General features: G+C 35.4%; 2 protein-coding genes across 16 annotated transcripts in view; one reads left to right on the top strand and one right to left on the bottom strand.

Moving 5' to 3' along the window:
- LOC141378264 (serine/threonine-protein kinase pim-2-like) overlaps positions 1-23,296 on the top strand; it is an 80,303-nt gene that overhangs the window by 49,548 nt on the left and 7,459 nt on the right. The window lies entirely within an intron of this gene.
- The window catches only part of LOC141378252 (uncharacterized), a 60,529-nt gene that overhangs the window by 36,481 nt on the left and 752 nt on the right, over positions 1-23,296 (bottom strand). For 3 of the 6 annotated variants that reach the window (XM_073926314.1, XM_073926315.1, XM_073926317.1), the window contains exons 1-4: positions 6,965-8,658; positions 6,665-6,809; positions 6,328-6,561; positions 6,142-6,243 (exon numbers count right to left, since the gene is read on the bottom strand). Coding sequence is in view for 1 of the 6 variants with exons in the window: in XM_073926310.1 (XP_073782411.1) it covers positions 6,126-6,243 (118 nt within the window). In the remaining 5 variants the exon portion in view is untranslated. Of the gene's footprint in view, positions 1-6,125; positions 6,244-6,327; positions 6,562-6,664; positions 6,810-6,964; positions 8,659-21,554; positions 21,763-21,859; positions 22,024-23,296 lie in introns of those variants that run through there. The other 3 variants (XM_073926312.1, XM_073926310.1, XM_073926311.1) reach the window with 3 other exon arrangements.

Below are 23,296 nucleotides of genomic sequence, written 5' to 3'. Positions count from 1 at the left end.
GTACATTTGAATTGCCTTCAAATGATGGATCTGCGACAGAGAAACTAGGGGTTTTGGGGGACATGCATCACTATATCCTTTTTTCCCCAAACTGTGCATAGTTCAGCTGCAAGTTACTGTACGTCTTTTTTTGAAAAAGCACCCCATGTCCGCTAGTGCCGCGCGCCTCTTTCTCTGGGCAAAAATGAGTTGATTTTTAAAATAATAAATATATAGATTAATTAAATTTTCAGCAAAAGAGACATTTATTTCATATTTCACTATGCATTTCATCTGATCTTTATAGCTTAATTAAACACATATTGTCAAAACCCACACATAGGCCTATTGTATGAAAATGAAAAGGGCATTTTTTGTTATTATTAGACTATTATTTGTTATTTGTTGCCTAGGCTATTTTCACATTTGAGGTGCTTTATTGGCATGACAAGTAACTGTACATTCGTTTTGCCAAAGCAGTGCGCGTCTCACAAACAAGACAGTGCAAAAAGGGCAGTAGTGAAAACAAATATGAAAATAACATATAATAAAAAAAGATTAATAAAAATAAAAATAGAATAAAAAAAATAATAATAAAAATAGATTTTTGATAACATTAAACAGGATAAAGGTAATAATAGTAGCCTATTATCAAAAGTAAGTCCACATAAAGAGTTCCAGTATTTGTGTGTTGGAGACAGGAGCGGGTATTGTTGGGTGAACACACAGCAGCACACACACTCCCCCAGTAAGATGGGTTCTGTTCGACAGGGACTCAAAGTTGTTTTGTATGTGTTGGATTATCGGGTAGAATTTCTCCCGGATCTCGGAGTATTTAGTGCACTCAGTTAGGATATGCAGCTCCGTCTCAATCAGCTGCTGAGGGCACAGCCGCTTCTCCACCGGCAGCCATGTTTTTTTTGTGCCGGCCCGTCTTTACGGCTAGCTGATGTCCGCTGCCCGCTTCTAACATGTTAGAAAATACTGCAAATCAAGCTGTCGGTATCTCCCCGCGGTTGAAATTGTTCGTTATTCGGAAAAAAAGAAGAATAAATATCAGCGCGCAGTAGTTGCTTTCTAGATCATTTTAGGCCTATATTCAGCTGTTTTAATCTTGCAATTCTGATAATTAGAGATAATGTCTGTTTTTATCAACTTGTCTGTCATTTATTTCTCATTTGCTACTTATTTTATTAATTTGTTGATGTTATTAGTCTTGTATATGCATATCTAAAATCCTTTGGCATTCAAATTTGCTTTGAACTTGAAAGAGAGAAAGAATCGGATTTTACCTGTCAGAGCACATTGCATATGCTTTTTTTGAAATAACATTTATTTAACAAATATTTTAGCACATCGAAAGTAATTAAATTACCTGTCTTTTGATTAAAACCTTTATGCAAAAAGATCAGAAAAAAAGGCAATATGCGACACATGACATGCATCGCTCTCATGCCACGTTTTGAGGATAAATTCGCTTTTAGGTGCTGCTATGAATAAAATAAAACTATTAAAAAGCACATTAAAGACTACTCATAAATTAAAACATTCATAAAGGAGTATCTTATGAAAAAACACCAATTACCGGGGTCTGCTTTTGGTTTTAAAAGAATCAAGCAGCTTTAAAAATATAATTTGCTGAAGAGAAATGACAGGGAAAAAAAGATTGAACATATCGGGACTGTTAAAAGAACATTCCTCTTTGAATTATTCTTTCGAGTCCGACACATCAGCTAAGATTATGAACGACGGAGTGTCTCTCCTGCTTCAGTGGCGTGTCCAGCTGGTTATAAACGAGGAGGCGGAGAGAATGCGCTGCTTAGTTTCGGCTCGATATATTTAAATAAAAACTAACAACGAGTTGCTTATAACGCTCAAAAAGTTAAACTCAAATGCACAACCCTTGTTGGTTGCACCTGCGGGATGCACAATGAACCTAACGCGCCATTATTTTAATTCTATATTCGTGAAGAATGAGCCAACCGCATATGCTTAGTCCTGTTGGTCGGGACTCTGCTTTATAACTTATTAGTTTATTACAATAATCACACTTAGCTTTGCCATCGTTCTTCACCACATAGCCACTCAACACATCTTGCGGTCCATCTTTAATGTTTAGATTATTGAAGGTGCTATTGACGTTTTGAGAAAAAAATTAATAGTACTGAAACTAAATTATTGAAAATAAACTTGCGGGAGTTCATTTATGTCCTGCGGCAACATTATTTTTATTACACTTTAAGTGATCTGCTTGAGGTAGGTCACGTTTATCAATGGTAAGTTTTAGCCTAAGTTTACATCAATAACATAATGTGCATTGTCCTTTACCATACAAAAAAAAAAAAAAAAAAAACATTATTATAAACCAGTTGCCTGTAGCCTATAAAAAGGCCGCAAATATTTTTAAATGCATTAAAAGGCAAGCACATAGCTTAGCCTTAGTTTGTTCACACTCTGCCTGTATTAACATAAATGCTGTATTTTAATATAGCTAATTTTGATTAATTAGCTTTAACTGACAGCCTTTTCTTCTTTTTCCGCGGTTATGCGGCATTATATTTCACACGCATATGCAAGGTGACTGAATATGAAATTAAAATACAAAACATACTGAGCCATTAAGTAAAAAAACAAAACAAAACAACAGTTATACTTTAAAGCAGAACATTGACGTTTTAAAACAAAAAACGGAACTGAAACTAAATTATTAAAAATAAACCTGCCAGACTTAATTTATGTCCTATTTTCATTATTCATTTATTTTCATTATTCGTTTATTATTATTATGTACTATAATTGAAACATAAAATGAGATCGTAATTATAATCAACAACGAAAATGTAAATAAAAACGTAAATTAAAAATATAAATGAACATGTCTAGTCTTAGTTCTATCAAAACAGCAAACACTACATCTCTCTATATTTAGACTAAAAGACTGCTTTATTTATTTATTTATTTATTTATTTAAGACTAAATATTTGTACTGAATGTTTGTGCTTTCATTTTAGTTGTCTTTCATTTCTTCAATTCTATTTTCCAAAACGAATCCTCTTTGCACTTAATAAGTTTACAATAAACCAGGTAAACAAAATTTAAATGTAAGTTGAGGTGATCGCAAGTTCACAACTGTGAGGTGATGTGCTCTACCGGCAGGATAATCTATATTATTTTGCTGTTTTTTATATGCCCACGTTTAAGATTTGAGATTATAACATTGCCATGATAGTCAAAGAAATCAAAACATTATTTTCACCCCAACGCAATTTAATCGGGCACTGAAGGCTAATAACTTAATTCTTATATTTGCTTTTTGACTTCTCACCATGTATCTTTTCTACAGCATAGTATAGTGTAAGAGCATGTCTATTACCAGAAAAACTAAATTAAAATTATATTTTAATTGAACACATCACATCACATACAGTAAGCTACGCCTACAGAACAGTCTGTTTAGCATTGTGAAAAGGCAAAGCTGAATATCTGTGGTTAAAGTGCCACCCAGCGGTCAAATGCTGCTGGCGCATCAAGTACCGCCGTCGCCGCGGTATGAATGGCGGCACAAGGAACACATTGAAGTAGTAACATCTGTATGTCCTTTTGGATGGTAAATATTTTAAGTGGTTTGATTTCTATTGAGTTTTTTTTAGGTAACTATCAGAGGAGGGTAGAAACTTATTTGTACTCGTGTAGCTTGATGACTAGCATATACTGTATACACCAGAATGCATAAAGGGTTATAATAAGGGAGAAGATCATTGTATGGACACTGTCACAATATGTGGATGATTGAATTATCTACAACTTCACAGAGCTCTAGTTCAATTAAAAGACTTGACTGGAGACCATTGCTCCAAACAGTGAGATGATGACTGTTTTTAGTGTTGACTGGATAGAGAATTATTCTGTAAACAAGCACAGTTGAGAAACTATGATGAGTAGATGATTAGAGGTAGCATCAGGAGCAGATTATGAAGCAGGGATATTTATTACATCTGTGACAAGAGAAGTATTTCCTAAATTTTGAAATGCCTTCAGAAATAAGTTCATAATGGGTTTGCATTCATAAAGTAATCATGAAGTTAATGAGTGATAAATAAATAAAAACATCTAAAGGAGTATGAAAAATTATGAATAAAACAAAAGAGAGAGTAATTGTATTATGCTCAGTTACCAGAAATGGCTGAAAGAGATGAAGATGATCCAACAAGACCAACCCTCAATGAAATATGTGAAAATAATAAACTTAATGGGATTAATGTGTTTACAAGTGCATTGGTGAGTGATGGCATGGAAACTGACAGAAACAAGCATCTAACACCGCATCGCATGAACTGCTATTGGGTCGACCCTTGAAAGAAACCTTGAAAGAAACCTTGCAAGAAACAGCATGACCCTTGCAAGAAACCACATGAAACTTTGCATAAAACCTGGCATATAATCTCACCTATAACCTTGCACATAACCTCTTGGAATGGTTTGCAAAGATGTCTAATGCAGTAGGGACTTTAATAAAGAAACAATTAATTGCCATGTGCATAGCGATATCTGTGCAGGAAACCAGAAAGGAGCCATGTGAGAGAGCAGAGATATAAGGTCCAATTGGTCCAGCTGATCGAGTCTATCTGTGGATGCTCTGGAGAGCTCAGGAGGAAAGGACCATATCTGGATGAGGGCAAATCCAACAGCTGCCAAAGGGGATGCCATTGATGAGGTACCAATGCCTCAAAGGAGCGAAAGGGAACAACTCCAGCAAGGGAAAGCTGACTGGAAACAGAGGAGCCTGAATATTCCAAAGCTCTAAACTACTAAGTGCCACGTGTGGAAGCAAGAGTTTATCAGAGCAAAGAAAAGAGTGATTCTGATAATGTGCCTGAATACCACATACAGAAGTGCCACAAGTCAAGGGATGATGAATGCACAACTGCAGATTTCAGAACTCAGACTCTCAACCACACATCTCCATTAACAACTTTTCAAAGTCTAATGAAGATGCTGATAGCTTGGAATAAGAGAAACAAGGATGAGCAAAGATCAAGATCAACATTTGATGCTTTTTACATTTGCATATTGATTTTGTTTGCATATTGCTTTCATGGTACCTATATATAATATCACTTCAGTATATTCTACATGAGTGTGAAAACTAGCAGCTAGCACTGAACCAACTGAATACTTATGCTTAAAACATTGTTGTCTTTGATGTGTTAAGAGAAAAACAGAGTACAGTCTTTTACTTCCTTCAAATCAAAAGTAAAAGGGAAGATGTTTGGCTGGACTTCTGTCAAAGTACAGTGGCATAATCTAGTCAATTGATAACAGCTATGTGGCTAATATCAGTCACTAGATAGAGGTAATTAAGAGAACTGGATTATGAAATTGCACTTTGGGGTTAAAAGACAATAATATTATGACTAAAGTCTTAAGAGGAGGGATTGAAGAAGATTTTATTCTCTCTGTATGAAGTATTTTCTAAGTGTAAAGCAGTTAATTTTCTCTTCTCAAAATGTATGTAGTGTTTGCAGCAAACATGCCAGCCTGTGTTAAAAATACAGTGATATGTCTGTGTAAGATGAGTATGCCTGCACAGGAGCAACACTAGGAGAAGGCTGAGTGACTGATTGTGTAGAATGACTGAATATGTAAAGCACTGATTATTTATGTTAAATACTTCTATGAAGCTATATGTGTCAGAAGTTAGAATGAGTAACATATTATCAAGTTATTATCCTATCATGACAATGTATGTAAACACTTAGTTCCTTTGCATAAGTTGCATCTATACTTTACTGACATAGACCTGTAACATCTCTGTTGACATGAGCTAGTGGGCTGAGAGCCAAGAATAGCAGGACCCCTTAGACTAAAAACCTATTCAAAAATGGTCAAGAGTTAAAAAGAGACTTAGGGGTGTGTCAAATAATCCTGTATAAAAATTGTAACAAACACACTGAAACTTTAGAAGGTGTCCAGGAGAGACTTCAGAAAGCTCTGGGGTCTGCTCTGCTCTTTCTCGGCTTTATTATGGAGAATAAAGTCTATTTTCTGATATTCAAAACCTCTGGTCTGATAATTTGTGATTAATGAGAAGTCAATATTTACCACAACACATATTGATCTACAATTCAAGTGAAGTAGAATATTACCAATATGAAGTAACACCTGTTCTAAGGTCCTTTTCATTAGCTCCTCCTTCAGTCTGGTCCACACTTCATTTGTCACTTTTGACTTGAATCTGGGATGCAAGGGTGTGCCCTCCTCCATCTGATATTCAAGACAAAAACACTGAGTCAATCACTGAATAATTCTAATGAAAACAAGAGCAAATTCAGCAGGATTACACTGCACCCCTGGTATCTTTTTGAGAGGTCATTCCAGATAGGGTCCTTGATAGTCTTTGTGAAGGAGGAGTCCTCTTTATTCACTGTGAAGTGGTGCTGGAGCTTATTTAAGATAGGCAGAATCTGACCCAAGTTTTGGCTCCTTTCAGCAGAGACGCAGAGGGTTGAAGTGTAAAGTATCTTTGTAATTTTGACAAACTCTTCTGCTTTTCTAAAATCCTCATCAGAAATTCTCTGCAGTCTGTAAAATATGATCAGATTCATTAGCTGGACTATAGATTCATGAGCAAAATCGTTTACACTGAAAATTGAATAAGCATTTAAAATGAGAACAGAGTTTTTACCTGTCCTTGTCCATTAATTTCTTAAGACGATGGTCCATGGAGGTGGCCTGGAAGGCAGGGAACTGCTCTAGGAATCGCTCCACCATGAGGAATAAGCTATTCCACCTTGTTTTCACATCAAGGATGACAGCATGTTCTGGAAGACCTAAAATGGGAAAGAGAAATTTATGTTTGTGTTGGTTATCAAAGTGGCTGTTTATTTGCAGAAATGTTTTACTGCATGATTTAGCAAAGGATTTTTATTAACTATTTGGCCAAAGAGTTTTGCACTAAGGTTCAACTATTCTGATTTCTACCTACCGAGAAGATGCTGCTTCTCTTTAAGGATAGGTTTAGCCAGGGTGGATCTTTTCAGCCACACCACCATTGCTCTGATCCTTCCTGCCCACTGTGAGACTGAGGTAATTGTGGAAAGCTTCTGAGCAGCAATATTGAGAGTGTGAGCAAAGCAGCCAATTTTTTTAATACTCATCTCTTTTTACTGCTACATCCATGTTTGCTGCATTGTCACAGCAACTACTCTATCCTTTATATTAAATTCATCAAGAATATCTCTTATCTCTTCTGCTAAAATGTCCCCTGTCTGGGATGTGTATACTGCCCTTGTATGTCTTTCATGGAACCCTCTCTGACAAAGTGAAGTGACACTGTCAGGTAGTGGTCCTGTGCAATGCTGATCCAGCCATCAGCAGTCACAGCCACATCTCTCACATCTTGCAACTCTTTCTTGATATTTTCTTTTTCAACTGCAGGTATGAGGGTATTTGAGAGCATGTCTCGGCTGGGGGACTGATATCTGGGGTTTAAAGTGCTTATCATCTCCCTATATTTGACATCATCAAACACAAAAAAGTAACATTAGCATTATTTTATCATTGTTGCTTACTATAAAAAGATTTAAAAATTATCTAGGTTAAGAGACTACCTACAAACATGGCCAACAGCCTTAATGGTAATAATATTACAACATCATTTACAGCTTACTGTTCTTAGCTCCACCATGAAGCCTCCACAGGAGAAAAAGGCAGCAAACTTTTAACAATAAAATTTGTAACGGCCCTGTGGCATTCATCTTTCCTTTCCTTGTTCATTTTTCTGCCAGTGCAATGGATTATCACTTGATGGTATCCTAATTCCAGGGTCAGCAGGAGCAGACTATAACATTAATGTGAAGAAAACTTGAAAGCTAAACTGTTAATGCAGCCAAGGATAAGGACATTTAAATAAGACAAGTTTAATGTGAGGTAAACTTTATCATTTACCGTTAACCTTAAAGCATTTTAGTATCAATTTAGCTAGGTATTTAAAGCCATCGGATCAGTACATAACGCTGCACAGCATACATTAGGTCCAAAAAAAGAATGAATACATTTTCCCCGCACAAACTTAGGCCCCGTTCACACTGTCAGGTCTTGATGCCCAATTCAGATTTTTTTGTCTGTCCGTTTACACGTTCTTTTAATTGTGACCCATATCGAATTCATGCGTTTACACTTGCCATACAACCTATGATGCATGCATAAAGGCGGGTCCTAGCATCTGTGCCACACTAGCCACGATGGAAGAAATTTTCTTTTTAGCTCTACGAAATACGTGGTGTAGTATAAGCAGCAAATGGTTCAGTCCAGATTTACCCCCACGCAGTTTATGTAATGGTACGGCCCTGATGTGTGTGTGTGTGTAAGATGTAGCCTGTGTGCGCACTGGTGTTAAAGGGAATAAAGTTGTTCTATGTGTAGCCCGCAGTGCGTGCATTGATAACGTTAATAGCGTAAAAATTACAACACGAATTTGCCCAACTTGAAAATGATTTTGAGGCGAAGGAGGTGGGGAAGGGCCTGCATCGCAGCTAGCGCTTATTGTTTATATGCTGTATGATGTCCTACACCACTGAGAGGAATTTGTGGTACGAGAGAGATCTCAGGTCTAGTGGGAGCAAATAATGGCGACTGACCACCGTCCTCCATGTTTCCTCTGTTGTTGTTGTTTTTTCCCACGTCGGAATATCCACACACGCTCTCTCTTCCACATTGCACCACATTGTCACAAGTTTAAGCAAAAAAAATCGGAATTGGGTCACATTTAACTGGTAGTGTAATCTGGGCCTTAGCTTTAACGGTACACAAGCAAGAAGTGCTAAAAACTGATTTTGTATGTCTGTTTGCCTTTCGGAGCCCCAACCATCGCGCAGTTATCCTCATCAGTCATGGAAGACGACGCTTGTGGTGGGCACGTTGTTGGAGGCCCTGAGTCAGGAAAATACTAAGAGGATGAAGATAATGACTGCGTCGGAGCAACTTTCTGCTCGTAAATTAATTCTGTGTACTGTCACGGGGACTCTGCAGATATCATAATGTCAAATTTAAGACCTTTTACGACCTTTTTAGGACCATTAAGTATTACATTTAGGACCTATATCGCAATATCAAAAACACACGAGAGAAAATGTAAAAGCATTAAATTAGGGGTAAAACAAAGTTATTTAAATTGAACAGTGGTAAAGTCAGATTAAATGCACCGTTGAACTACAGAAAAAACAAACATCTTATGCAGATTTATACTTTCACCTGGCACCGCATCGCACAACTCACAAAACAGATTAAGGCTTTTATACTTGACACGTTCACCATTGAGATATTTTTTTTTAATGACAGGCGGCGCTCCAAAAAAACAGAAAGTAAAATCAGACGAATAAAAAGATAATCATTATCATTGAAGATGTTTTTGGGGGCCTCTTTTTTTGTTGTTTTAACAAACTTATCCCTCAGGTTTTTCCAAAGTTTTACAAAAACTTTCCTCCTTTCCGATGGCTGTTGCAATTTCTAGCCAATAATTATTGGTCATTCTGGCAAGCAGAAATGTAACCGTGATAGAAAATAGGTAATAATAGGTATAAATTAGGTATTTTAGGTATTATAGCTTACTGTACTATTCACTCTTTAAATAAATGCTACTATCAATCCCATTTTATCACTAAAATAAAGTGAACTAGTGTCTGCTGTAAAGTGTTTTGTAAAGTACTTCAATTACTCTGTTGTGGTAATTCTATAGTTGCTATTGTAACACAACTACAGTATGCTGAAGCTTCTTTGGAGAGCAAAAGCACGAAAGGAGTCTGACTGAGCGAGAGCAGATCATTCGCACGTGAGCAGCCAGTGTTTTGAGAGCTCGCAAGCAGTTTTGTCCATGAACAAAAGGAAACCGGCGCGCGAGCAGAGATTCGCTCTCTCGTATTACAGCACTTCTTACTTATAAAACTGCACTTGCGACGTTTGTCAGTGAAATCATGTTGCGTGCACTCAAAGCGAACTTCCGCAAACACAGCGATGATGTCACATTTGCCGCGCGCACTGGGTTTAATATCAGAAAGCTGATTGGCTATTGAAAGTTGACCTTTTTGTAGTTGTAATGCAAATTACAATTGGACTAGTGAAATAAAGAACTACAACACCCCAAAAACCTAGCAATAACAACAAAAATAAAGACCTGTGCAAAAATATTTAAGACCTAGAACAGCAAATTTAAGACTTTTTAAAGCCATAAATTTCGATTTTTTTATTTTAAGACTTTAACACTTTTTAAGACCCCGCGGGGACCCTGTGTCAGGTGTTTTATCATATTTGACGTGTTGCCAGTCTTGGTCGCGATAACTTTACAGATATTGCATCGTGCGCTGTTGCCGTCAATCTTTGCATAATGTAGCCATACTTTTGATTACTTAAACATCCTTTGCATTAAATGTATGCTATGCTCTAAAGTGTAGTAGTGTACGCATTACAGCCTCACATTTGACAAGCTCTGAGTGAGTGCGCGTGACCGTCGTAAACTACTGATTTTCAAGACAGCCTCGCTGCAGTCAATCACCAGCATTTGACCCGGTCACGTTAAGGATGGCTCAGATTTTCTAGCTCACTGACGTTGACAAGATTATACCCTTGAGTATCGAAATTTGGTACCGAACGAAAAAGAATTTTTAGATACTCGATAGTAGCAAGACGATTCGGTCGATACCCAGCCCTAATTGCAAGGTATTCACACACAAAGTAGGCCTACCTGAAACTTTGAATTAGAAAAAGCTTAATAATACATTGGACAGATCATCAACACACTGATTTCTCCTCTTTGTGCTGCTCAGTTTTTGAAAGTGTCCGATTGAGTTTCTTCTTCTGAGGGGAATACTTTAAGTGCTGCCAATAGTTAGTAAAGCCTGGCTTATTGTGGTCAAAGTAGTTGATTATATTAATAAAAGTGAAACTGACAGGAGCAGTATGGATTGTCATTCACTGAACTTGTCATTAACTAAACATGATGTAGCCTAATATAGGCTATTCTGAAACTGTGAATATTTTGCTGTCATTTTAATTATATTAAGACTTTATTCAACAGACCACTTTGTGTTTTGGCGCTGAAGCATATAAGTGGACCTTGTTTTAAACTTTCTCCGTCTCACTCAAAAAAGGAAACATAAGCTGGACCACAACATATATCAATGTCATAATGAATGCTCAAATAATGTAGCCTATAGTTTATAGCAAGCATCATGTTTAGTTAGATTGTGTGTTTGTCATATACAGTCAGCCTATAGGTCTGTTATTTTTACTAAAGAAGATTTACAGATGTTACTACTTCAATGTGTTCCTTGTGCCGCCATTCATACCGCGGCGATGGCGTTACTTGATGCGCCAGCAGCATTTGACCGCTGGGTGGCACTTTAACCACAGATATTCAGCTTTGCCTTTTCACAATGCTAAACAGACTGTTCTGTAGGCGTAGCTTACTGTGTGTGATGTGATGTGTTCAATTAAAATATAATTTTAATTGAGTTTTTCTGGTAATAGACATGCTCTTACACTATACTATGCTGTAGAAAAGATACATGGTGAGAAGTCAAAAAGCAAATATAAGAATTAAGTTATTAGCCTTCAGTGCCCGATTAAATTGCGTTGGGGTGAAAATAATGTTTTGATTTCTTTGACTACCATGGCAATGTTATTATCTCAAATCCTAAACATGCGCATATGAAAAACAGCAAAATAATATAGATTATCCTGCCGGTAGAGCACATCACCTCACAGTTGTGAACATGCGATCACCTCAACTTACATTTAAAATTTGTTTACCTGGTTTATTGTAAACTTTTTAAGTGCAAAGAGGATTCGTTTTGGAAAATACAATTGAAGAAATGAAAGACAACTAAAGTGAAAGCACAAACATTCAGTATAAATAAGTAGTCTTAAATAAATAAATAAATAAATATATATATAAATAAATAAATAAAGCAGTCTTTTAGTCTAAATATAGAGAGATGAAGTTTGCTATTTTGATAGGACTAAGACAAGATATTTTCATTTATGTTTTTAATTTACGTTTTTATTTACATTTTCGTTGTTGATTATATTTTACTATCTCATTTTATGTTTCAGTACATAATAATAAACGAATAATGAAAATAAATAAATAATGAAAATAGGACATAAATTAAGTCTGGCAGGTTTATTTTTAATAATTTAGTTTCAGTTCCGTTTTTTTGTTTCAAAACGTCAATGTTCTGCTTTAAAGTATAACTGTTTTGTTTTGTTTTTTTACTTAATGGCTCAGTAAGTTCACCTCAGTCACCTTGCATATGTGTGTGAAATATAATGCCGCATAACCGCGGAAAAAGAAGAAAAGGCTGTCAGTTAAAGCTAATCAAAATTAGCTATATTAAAATACAGCATTTATGTTAATACAGGCAGAGTGTGAACAAACTCAAGGCTAAGATATGCGCTTGCTTTTTAATGCATTTAAAATATAAATAAATGTTTTTTTTTTTTCTTTTTTTGTATGGTAAAGGACAATGCACATTATGTTATTGATGTAAACTTAGGCTAAAACTTACCATTGATAAACGTGACCTACCTCAAGCAGATCACTTAAAGTGTAATAAAAATAATGTTGCCGCAGGACATAAACGAAGTCCCGCAAGTTTATTTTTAATAATTTAGTTTCAGTACTATTAATTTTTTTTTCTCAAAACATCAATAGCACCTTCAATAATCTAAACATTAAAGATGGACCGCAAGATGTGTTGAGTGGCTATATGTGGTGAAGAACGATGGCAAAGCTAAGTGTGATTATTGTAATAAACTAATAAGTTATAAAGCAGAGAGTCCCGACCAACAGGACTAAGCATATGCGGTTGGCTCATTCTTCACGAATATAGAATTAAAATAATGGCGCGTTAGGTTCATTGTGCATCCCGCAGGTGAAACCAACAAGGGTTGTGCATTTTAGTTTAACTTTTTTGAGCGTTATAAGCAGCTCGGTGTTAGTTTTTAATTTAATATATATTGAGCCGAAACTAAGCAGCGCATTCTCTCCGCCTCCTCGTTTATAACCAGCGGGACACGCCACTGAAGCAGGAGAGACACTCCGTCGTTCATAATCTTAGCTGATGTGTCGGAGTCGAAAGAATATATCAAAGAGGAATGTTCTTTTAACAGTCCCGATATGTTCAATCTTTTTTCCCCTGTCATTTCTCTTCAGCAAATTATATTTTTAAAGCTGCTTGATTCTTTTAAAACCGAAAGCAGAGCCCGTCAATTGGTGTTTTTTTCATAAGATACTCCTTTATTAATGTTTTATTTTATGAGTGTCTTTAATGTGCTTTTTAATAGTTTTATTTTATTCAAAGCAGCACCTAAAAGCGAATTTATCCTCAAATCGTGGCATGACAGCGATGTCATGTCGCATATATTGCCTTTTTTTCTGATCTTTTTGCATAAAGGTTTTAATCAAAAGACAGGTAATTTAATTACTTTCGATGTGCTAAAATATTTGTTAAATAAATGTTATTTTAAAAAAGGCATATGCAATGTGCTCTGACAGGTAAAATCAGATTCTTTCTCTCTTTTAAGTTCAAAGCAAATTTGAATGCCAAAGGATTTTAGATGCATATTCAAGACTATATGTAGTATATTAACATCAACAAATTAATAAAATAAGTAGCAAATGAGAAATAAATGACAGACAAGTTGGTAAAAACAGACATTATCTCTAAAAGTTATCAGAATTGCAAGATTAAAACAGCTGAATATAGGCCTAAAATAAATCTAGAAAGCTTGCGCACTGATATTTATTCTTTTTTTTTTCCGAATAACGAACAATTTCAACCGCGGGGAGATACCGACAGCTTGATTTGCAGTATTTTCTAACATGTTAGAAGCGGGCAGCGGACATCAGCCAGCCGTAGAGACGGGCCGGCACAAAAAAAACATGGCTGCCGGTGGGGAAGCGGCTGTGCCCTCAGCAGCTGATTGAGACGGAGCTGCATATCCTAACTAAGCGCACTAAATACTCCGAGACAGGCACGTGCACATAGGGCTCAACCTGTGCAGTGCACATGCCCTTTTTAGTGCCCTTCCAAAATGATCAAAAGTGCCCCCGCGACGCGGCACACCCTCGGTCCCGCTCTTCAAAAAATTTATCCTGCACATGCCACGGGCCTGCTCCGAGATCCAGGAGAAATTCTACCCGATAATCCAACACATACAAAACAATTTGAGTCCCTGTCGAACAGAACCCATCTTACTGGGGGAGTGTGTGTGCTGCTGTGTGTTCAACCACCCGCTCCTGTCTCCAACACACAAGCTGGAACTCTTTATGTGGACCTACTTTTAATAATAGGCTACTATTATTACCTTTATACTGTTTTATGTTATCAAAAATCTATTTTTATTTTTATTATTATATTTTTATTTTTTTATTCTATTTTTATTTTTATTAATCATTTTTTTTATTATGTTATTTTCATATTTGTTTGCACTACTGCCCTTTTTGCACTGTCTTGTTTGTGAGACGCGACGCTGCACTGCTTTGGCAAAACGAATGTACAGTTACTTGTCATACCAATAAAGCACCTCAAATGTGAAAATGTGAAAATAGCCTAGGCAACAAATAACAAATAGTAGTCTAATAATAACAAAAAAGGCCCTTTTCATTTTCATACAATAGGCCTATGTGTGGGTTTTGACAATATGTGTTTAATTAAGCTATAAAGATTTGCCTATCAGATGAAATGCATAGTAAAATATGAAATAAATGTCTCTTTTGCTGAATATTTAATTAATCTATATATTTAATATTTAAAAAATCAACTCCTTTTTGCCCAGAGAAAGAGGCGCGCGGCACTAGCGGACATGGGGCGCTTTCCCAAAAAAAGACGTAGGCTACAGTAACTTGCGGCTGAACTATGCACAGTTTGGGAAAAAAAAGGATATAGTGATGCATGTTTCCCAAAACCCCTAGTTTCTCTGTCGCAGATCCATCATTTGAATCACGTTATAAGTAAAACGCACATAATGATAAAGCACACCATCATCACGAGGGCAATTAAATAAAGACAACCTAAACATATTTTTAATTGTTTATTTATGTAATGTGAGTTTTTATAACTTTGTTCTTTAAATTATTTCAATATAACTTAGGCTATTCTATCGTGATGACACCATAAAAGGCCTTCAATGCACTGATATAGGTAATAGGGATAAAATAAAAAGCCGATTTCACTATTGACCCTGTTTTTATTCATTGACGGCTTCCCAACGCCGCAATTCTGTTGCGCGAAAAAAAGCTGCTGCAAATAAGCAAATTTATGACAATACACATTTAATAGTTTCATGAAAGTAGTAGCTGGTGTGCTTCATCTGCGTGATTCTGATTTGACATTCTTCCGCTAAACTTGCTCTGTGTTGAGGTGTAAATGGGCTATGCTCTTTGCTATTGAGGCTAACACATCAAGGTGTAAATGAGCTATAGTTCTCTTTGCAACTTTCAATTTTGAGGTGGGGGAAGTGGGAAGAGGCAATTCAAATGTACCATCTCTAAAAATAAAAAGGCCGCTTACGCGGCATTTGTGTTTAAAGATTATTACCTTATTTTTATTTTATTATTATTAATTTATTCATTCATTCGTTCGTTCATTTTCTTTTCGGTTTAGTCCCTTTATTAGTCTGTGATCGCCACAGCGGAATGAACCGTCAACTTATCCAGCATATATTTTACGCAGTGGATGGCAGGAGGGCCAGCTGGGGCTTCGGAACGGAGTGAAAGGAAAGGCGGAATTTGCCCCGAGTCTGGGAAAGATGGCTTGCCTTATTACACTAGTTTTTCTATCGCACACATGCGCCAAAATAAAAAAATAAATAATAAAGGGAAAGAAAACATCTAGCCTTGAGGTCTTTTTGCTTATAATCGCCCTTATGTTTCCGTTTTAAATGTAAGGCTGTTGCATAAAATAATACAATTTTAATTTATAAGTTACTTTGCTGCGTCCCCCTTGATGTTTCAATAACGCATAATAATCTACACACCATATTAAAGACACAGCAGACATAAAGGTTGTGTGTGAGAGCCCGAGCAAAAAAGAATCAGAAATGGATCACGCACGCACAAGAAAAAAGGCAATTATGCAACACATGACATGCATCGCTCTCAATTGACGGGCTCTGCTTTCTGTTTTAACATAATCAAGCAGCTTAAAAAATAATTTGATGAAGAGAAATGACAGGAAAAAAAGTAAAAAAATAAAAATAAAAAGATTAAACGTATCGGGACTGTTAAAAGAACATTCCTCTTTAATATATTCTTTCGACTCGGATACATCAGCTAAGATTATGAATGACGGAGTAGGCTATCTCTCCTGCTTGCTTCAGTAGCGTGTCCAGCTGGTTATGAACGAGGAGGCGGAGAGAATGCGCTGTTTAGTTTCGGCTTGATATATTTATATAAAAACTAACACCGAACTGCTTATAACGCTCAAAAAGTTAAACTAAAATGCACAACCCTTGTTGGTTGCACCCGCGGCATAAAAAACCTAACGCGCCATTATTTTAATTCTATAATCGTGAAGAATGAGCCATAAGATTGAGATCGTTGACGGTGCTCTCCAGCGGCAAGTTCCTGGCGAGTGAAAAAATTTGTATGCAGAAATAGGACAAGAGGAAAAACATTTTAAATTATATAACAAGCATCGTATTCTTTCAAATCCTCGCCCAGTTTTAGTACAAGTTGTGTTATTTATATTTGTGGCTGTGAAGTTTATTAATATATATATATATATAGGCTATATATATATATATATATATATATATATATATATATATATATATATACCTGACCAGCGCTGACAGCAAACGCATAAAGGACAGAGTGAAAGAATTTCTACGGTCCACACGAACCTCTGTTAGCGCCCACCGACGTCTTCAGTATTAGAGACAACTTAAAAGAAAACATTCAGCTATTTTTGTATTTCTATTTGCTTTTTTTCCTCAGAATAAATATATCCTCTTAACCAACTGTATGACTGTTTTTTCCCGATTATACGCAAAAGAAATAGTTTTTAACGTGTTTTTCATGCTTTATTTCTAACACGTTTATGAATTATAAGTTTTAGCCTAAGGTTACCAGACAAAACAACAATAACAACATTATTATACATCATAGTAGCATGTAGACAATAAAACATAAAACAGGCAACATATCGACTCATGCGCACACATGAGGCCCGTTGCCAGCCTGGTGAAAGGGATGGTTCTTTTTTTTCAAGTGGACCTTTTTGCAGTTATACGCCTCAGTTTCCATTTAACTATGAGATTTAAATACTACATTTTTGTGACTTTTTTGCTGGATTAGCCAGTCAGATGTCATTATAACCACACTTTTTGATGTACTAAAATATTTCCTAAAAAGTGCAGTTAAAAAATTCAAACAAGAGAAATTTTTAAAATACAAATTTATTAAATCATATGTCATTAGAAAAATAGCAATCTGTTTTAAAGTTTTAAAGTAAAAAAAAAAAAAAATATATATATATATATATATCATTTATTAGACAAAAAACACACTGGCCAAACCTTTGACAGCTTTTTCTTCTTTTTTCGCGGTTATGCGCGCATTAGCCTATATTTCATATGCATATGTAAGGTGACTGAAATTAAAATTAAAATACAAAACATACTGATCCATTAAGTAAAAAAACAAAACAACAATTTTACTTTAAAAAGAAGAACATTGACGTTAACATTATTTTATTATACTTTAAGTGATCTGATTGAGGTAGGTCACGTTTATCAATAGTAAATTTTAACCTAAGTTTATATTAATAACATACAGTGCATTGTTCTTTACCATACAAAATAAAAAATAATAAAAGAAACATTATACACCATAGTCGCCTGTAGCCTAAAAAGGCCGCAAATCTTTTTAAATGCATTAAAAGGCAAGCGCATATCTAAGCCTTGAGTTTGTTCACACTCTGCCTGTATTAACTTACATGCTGTATTTTAATATAGCTAATTTTGATGAATTAGCTCTAACCTTTGACAGTTTTTTTTTCTTTCCGCGGTTATGCGCGCATTATATTTCAAATGCATATGCAAGGTGACTGAAATTGAAATTAAAATACGAAACATACTGGGCCATTAAGTAAAAAAACAAAACAACAGTTATACTTTAAAGAGAACTTTAAAGAGAACATTGTTGTTTTGAAACAAAAAAATAACTGAAAATTATTAAAAGTAAACCTGCTAGATATGTCCTGCGGCAAAATTATTTTATGAAGCAGTATTCAACTTAAGCTCTTTAGACCATGCGCCTGACCGTTTCTTAGTGTTTCACCACATGTCCTTAAATACATAAGGCCTATTTTTATTATTTTTCATTATTCGTTTATTATTATGTACAATAATTGTGACATAAAATTAAATAGTAAAATATAATCAACAATGAAAATGTAAATAAAAAGGTAAATTAAAACATAAATGAAAAGGTCTTGTGTTAGTCCTACCAAAATAGCAAACACTGAAAATCTCTTTACATTTAGGCTAAAAGACTGCTTTAATTTTTTAATTTAGGCATACTTAGAATATTTGTACTAAATGTTTGTGCTTTCATTTTAGTTGTCTTTTACTTCTTCAATTCTATTTTTCAAAAAGAATCCTCTTTGCACTTAAAAGTTTAGAATAACAATAAATCGTGTTAACAAATTTTAAATGATTAATAAAGGAATTATAAGGCTTTGACTTATTGTTTAATCTCATTTACAAGCACAAAAGCATATTTAAGGCTGCTGTGTGGGCTATTTCTGTCGGTTCGCATCCCATCCCTTTGCGCCCCCTGGCGGCTCATTCACAAACTGCGGTCATACACTAAAAACAAAGCGGCTCCTATTTCAAACGGCGGCGGTATATGACGCGGCGGTAATAGTCACTTTGAACTCTCACCTACTGTATCATTTGAGTTTATCACCAGAGCTATAGAAACTGTATTATGCTTAGAAAAAAAAACAGCACAGTATCAGATCTGTATTAATCAATGCTCAGAATTTTTGGTATCGAGATCGGATCGGTTCCAAAAAAAATGGTATCGGTGCATCCCTAGAAAAAAATAAAGGTACACAAACTGCCATGATGTTTCAAGGGGTTAAAAGAGAACATGGTTGTATTTTTGAGTGCAATATGTACACTTTAGGTTTTGGTTTTAAGATACTAATGTGGAGCTTTACATACAAACACAAACTTTGAAAAGCCCCAGCTTTAGCACAATTACTGAGAGTGTATTAGCATTTCATCATCATCATCATCAAAAAAAGAAGAAAAAAGAACATACCTGAAGACTTGCATAACAAACATCCACCACAGATGTTGGCCAGTTTTAGAAACAATTTCACAAGTATATCTGAAAGCTTGAACAGTTCAATTATATTAATACTAGGGATGCTCAATATCATCGATTAACCGTTAACCAAAAGGGTGCGTTTGTAACCGATTAATGCTATCAGTTAAACCATGAAACATATTATTTGAAATATTTTTAGTTTGGCTGCATAAGGGGCCGATTGAATGCGCCTTTGCGTTAAGAGGGGCATCTTTTGCTCGCGGCTCATCCCAGAGCAGCAGTTTGTGTTGTCAAGACAACTACAGAGAAGTTTTAAAGAGCATGGTTTCCGCTACATTCATTCTTCCATGGCGGGGACCAAAATGCATCCCGCCACGGCTACATTATCCATTCAAAACATTCAGTTATTGTTGTTGTTTTTAATAGCGGATTATAATCGCATCAAAATGTATTAAAAGGTAAGTGGATTATAACGCAAACTTTTCTGTAACCGTATAGTCTGTTTAACCCTTTGGCGTAACGTGCTGACTGACTGACAGGTGCGCGATGCGTGAGGCCAGAAAACACGAATAGCTTTCAGTTAAGATGAACACAGTTTCTATAGTTCTACTTTATTTAAAGATAAAGGAATATGGCTCTGCATATAATCACTCTATCTTGCTAGAGTTTATAGCCGTTTCGCTTTACTTCAGGACGCATTATTGCCGCTCTGAAGGTCTAATCGCTGTTTTAAGTTATCCAGAGCTGGATGAATATACAAATCTTGAATATCAATTTATTATATATTATTAAATATTACAATTGTAACAACACAGACACAATCGATACCCTGCTGATTCAGTCGTTTCATGAGAAGAAGCGCGGTCCTCTCTTCTTTTTTCCTTGTCAACATAAAGGCAGTGAGGTGCGCCTCGTTTTCGGCCCCTTGTTTAACTGCAAGGCATACTTAACTTGCGGGACGACAACGTATAACCCGTGCCTACAGACACATTTGCCAAAGAAGCAAAATGGAAGAAGAATATTGCTGTTTAACAGACGTGTTGATGCCAAACTAGCGCTGATGTTGACCTGGATCTGCATCATAAACACAACAAATAGGCTTTACCTTTTATTTTATAGCTTATAAAGCATGTATGCACAATAATGTAACATCATATTTAAACAACAAAACTGTTTACAAAAAGTCAACCTATGCGCGCGTGTTGTTCATCATGCAGCGCGCGCACTTGAACCGCGAGAGAGAGAGAGAGGAAACCATATCAGGACATATTCTTTAAAATAATGATTTCTATTAAAATGTAAAAAGGTTTTGTGATTATAATAATGACAGCGGGGCATTAAATAAATGCATATTTTCCGTGGAGCTGGCGATTTGAGAAAGTCTGCGATTTTATTTGACAGAAGAAAAAAAAAACATGATTGGCGAAAAAAAAACAGCCTATGCCGGTTATTAAAAAGAATCAGTCAGTATTTTTGTTTTGTAATATAAATTAATTATTGAAGTGAAAATAATTTAGGGCAGTCCTATTTATTTTATTCATTTTATTTAGTTCTTCTCTTATTCTGTTCTTCTGTGCTAAACACTGCAAGTGCGTAAAGATGCTCTGTTGTTTTGTTCTATTATTAATATGCTAGCACAGTGGTTCTCAAACATTTTTCATCAAGTACCACCTCGGAAAAAATTTGTCTTTGCAAGTACCACCATAATGAGCAGTTTTGAAATACAGTAGCGTATTAGGTCTAGTTAAGCAGCTTAAGCTCTGTACAGTTTAAAAAAGAAATAACTCCTGGTTTGTTAGCACCTGGAAATGTTGCCTAGACCTCATAAATATAGGCTTTATGTCATCATATTCGTATATAAATCATTTTTGATAATTTCTTTAAATATATGAAGCATGTACATATTACATATTTGATTCATCCGCGTACCACTAGAAAGAAGCCTGCGTACCACTAGTGGTACACGTACCACAGTTTGAGAACCACTGTGCTAGCATATAAAAATAAATTAGTATTTTAAAATGCATTATTTAATGTGTCAGACACAAAATAGACACGTCAATTTGTTTAATATAAAATTAATTGTAATCTGACCAGTTAACCGTTAATAACCGATTAATGAGCGACGGTTGTCGGTTAGCAAAATTAACCGAAATGAGCATCCCTAATTAATACATTATAATTTTGGAACAAATACAGAAATACAAAATAACAGGGCATGGAACTTTAATCATACCTCTGAATGGGGGAAATTTTCTTGCACATTTAACTGCTGTCTTCCAAGTCCAGCCATAGTGAGATGTACTTCTGCCTCTCCTTTTGGTGTTTTTTCATGCTGTTTGTCCAGCAGGTAAAAATACATTAATAAGCTTTTACATTGCCCCTTATATGGTGCAAAACAGCTTTTCCCTCTACGCTCCTCTCGGAAAAACCCAGGAAATGACCTACAAATATTTTCTCATTAGTGTAGGAACAATTTGTATTAGAGAAAAAAACACATTAGATTCTTCTACACACACAGTCATCCACTGAATCTCACACCTCATTTCTTGCTGAACTGACTGGCTCTGGAAACTTGATGTTGTCCTCTCTCTCTGTGTTGAACTAATCTCTCTTAGTTGGTTTGTGTTCTCTGGTGATCTTAGGGTGTTGGTGAGCCTCGACACCAGGCTTTGAGCAGCAGATATTATTTCTCCAAATGGAACCTGATAAACATTAACATAAAATTAAGCTGTAAGTCATGCAGAATTATGATTGACAATGGTTAAAGAGGGTAGACAGACAGACAGACAGACAGACAGACAGACAGACAGACAGACAGACAGACAGACAGACAGACAGATAGATAGATAGATAGATAGATAGATAGATAGATAGATAGATAGATAGATAGACAGAACGATGGATGGATGGATGGATGGACAGATTTTATTTAGGTTTTAATGCCATATCAGAAGCATTGGCTATATTCATGGCAAAAAACATGTACTAAATATACAATTTATAATCATATCATATCAGTTAGCATGATGACGCTCATTGCAGTTAGTAAACAATCTTAGCAAACATACATTTTAAAATAACAACAAAAAACATACAAGTAGCAAGCAACAACACTGAAAACAGTCATATACAATCTTTTAGTTAGATTAAAGATAAATATTGTAAAACACCTTTTCAAACAGCTCACTTCAAATATTTCCAGAATAAAAACATTCTCCAATATCATTTAAAAACACAATGTGTATTTTTACATGATATTAGAGAACGTTTTTATTCGGGAAATATTTTAAACATATTAAAATGTTTTATCGGTAAAATATTTTTACACAAGTCACCAATAGGTATTTCTTCCGCTTTTCATAAATATGCGAGTGTAAGCCATGAGTGTCTGATGCTACATCTTGTATGAACAACCTGGTCATGTCTATTTTCAAAATGGTAATTATTCCTTTCATTAATTAATGGATTCACTTCATACCATGTGTTTTTCCTACATTCATCCCATTCCATCTGCCATTTCTCATTAACATACAGATTTAAAACAGGTTTAACATCAGACACAGGAAGTTTACGTTCTGTTATCTCCAACTTCTATCTTCCTTTATCATGCTTTATCTGCACGCTCATTTCCAACTCATCCCATATGACCAGCCTGGTATCCAGCAGAAAATAATATCAAAGTCTTTAGTCTTTAAAAGGTCCACTTTTTCTATTATGCTAAAAATCTTAGTATGATCAGTTTTCATAGATTCAAGTGCTTGTAAGCAGGACATAATCTGAGCTAATTAAAAACAGACAGACAGATAGATATTGGGCATTTTTCTAATACTAAGAAACGAGTCTTATGTTGAGCAGGTAGATTTGAGGGAATAGTCACTATATGAGACAAAATATACTTTTTTGGCTATTTGCTCAAATTATTTAAGTTAGGTTACTCTACTTTAGATAAGAATTCTCTTCATAAAGACTTTGTAA

The sequence above is a fragment of the Danio rerio genome, chromosome 16 (genome assembly GCF_049306965.1).
Source record: "Danio rerio strain Tuebingen ecotype United States chromosome 16, GRCz12tu, whole genome shotgun sequence".
Taxonomy (NCBI): domain Eukaryota; kingdom Metazoa; phylum Chordata; class Actinopteri; order Cypriniformes; family Danionidae; genus Danio; species Danio rerio.
Note: the sequence above shows the minus strand (reverse complement) of the source record. Positions and strands in the feature narration are given on the sequence as shown.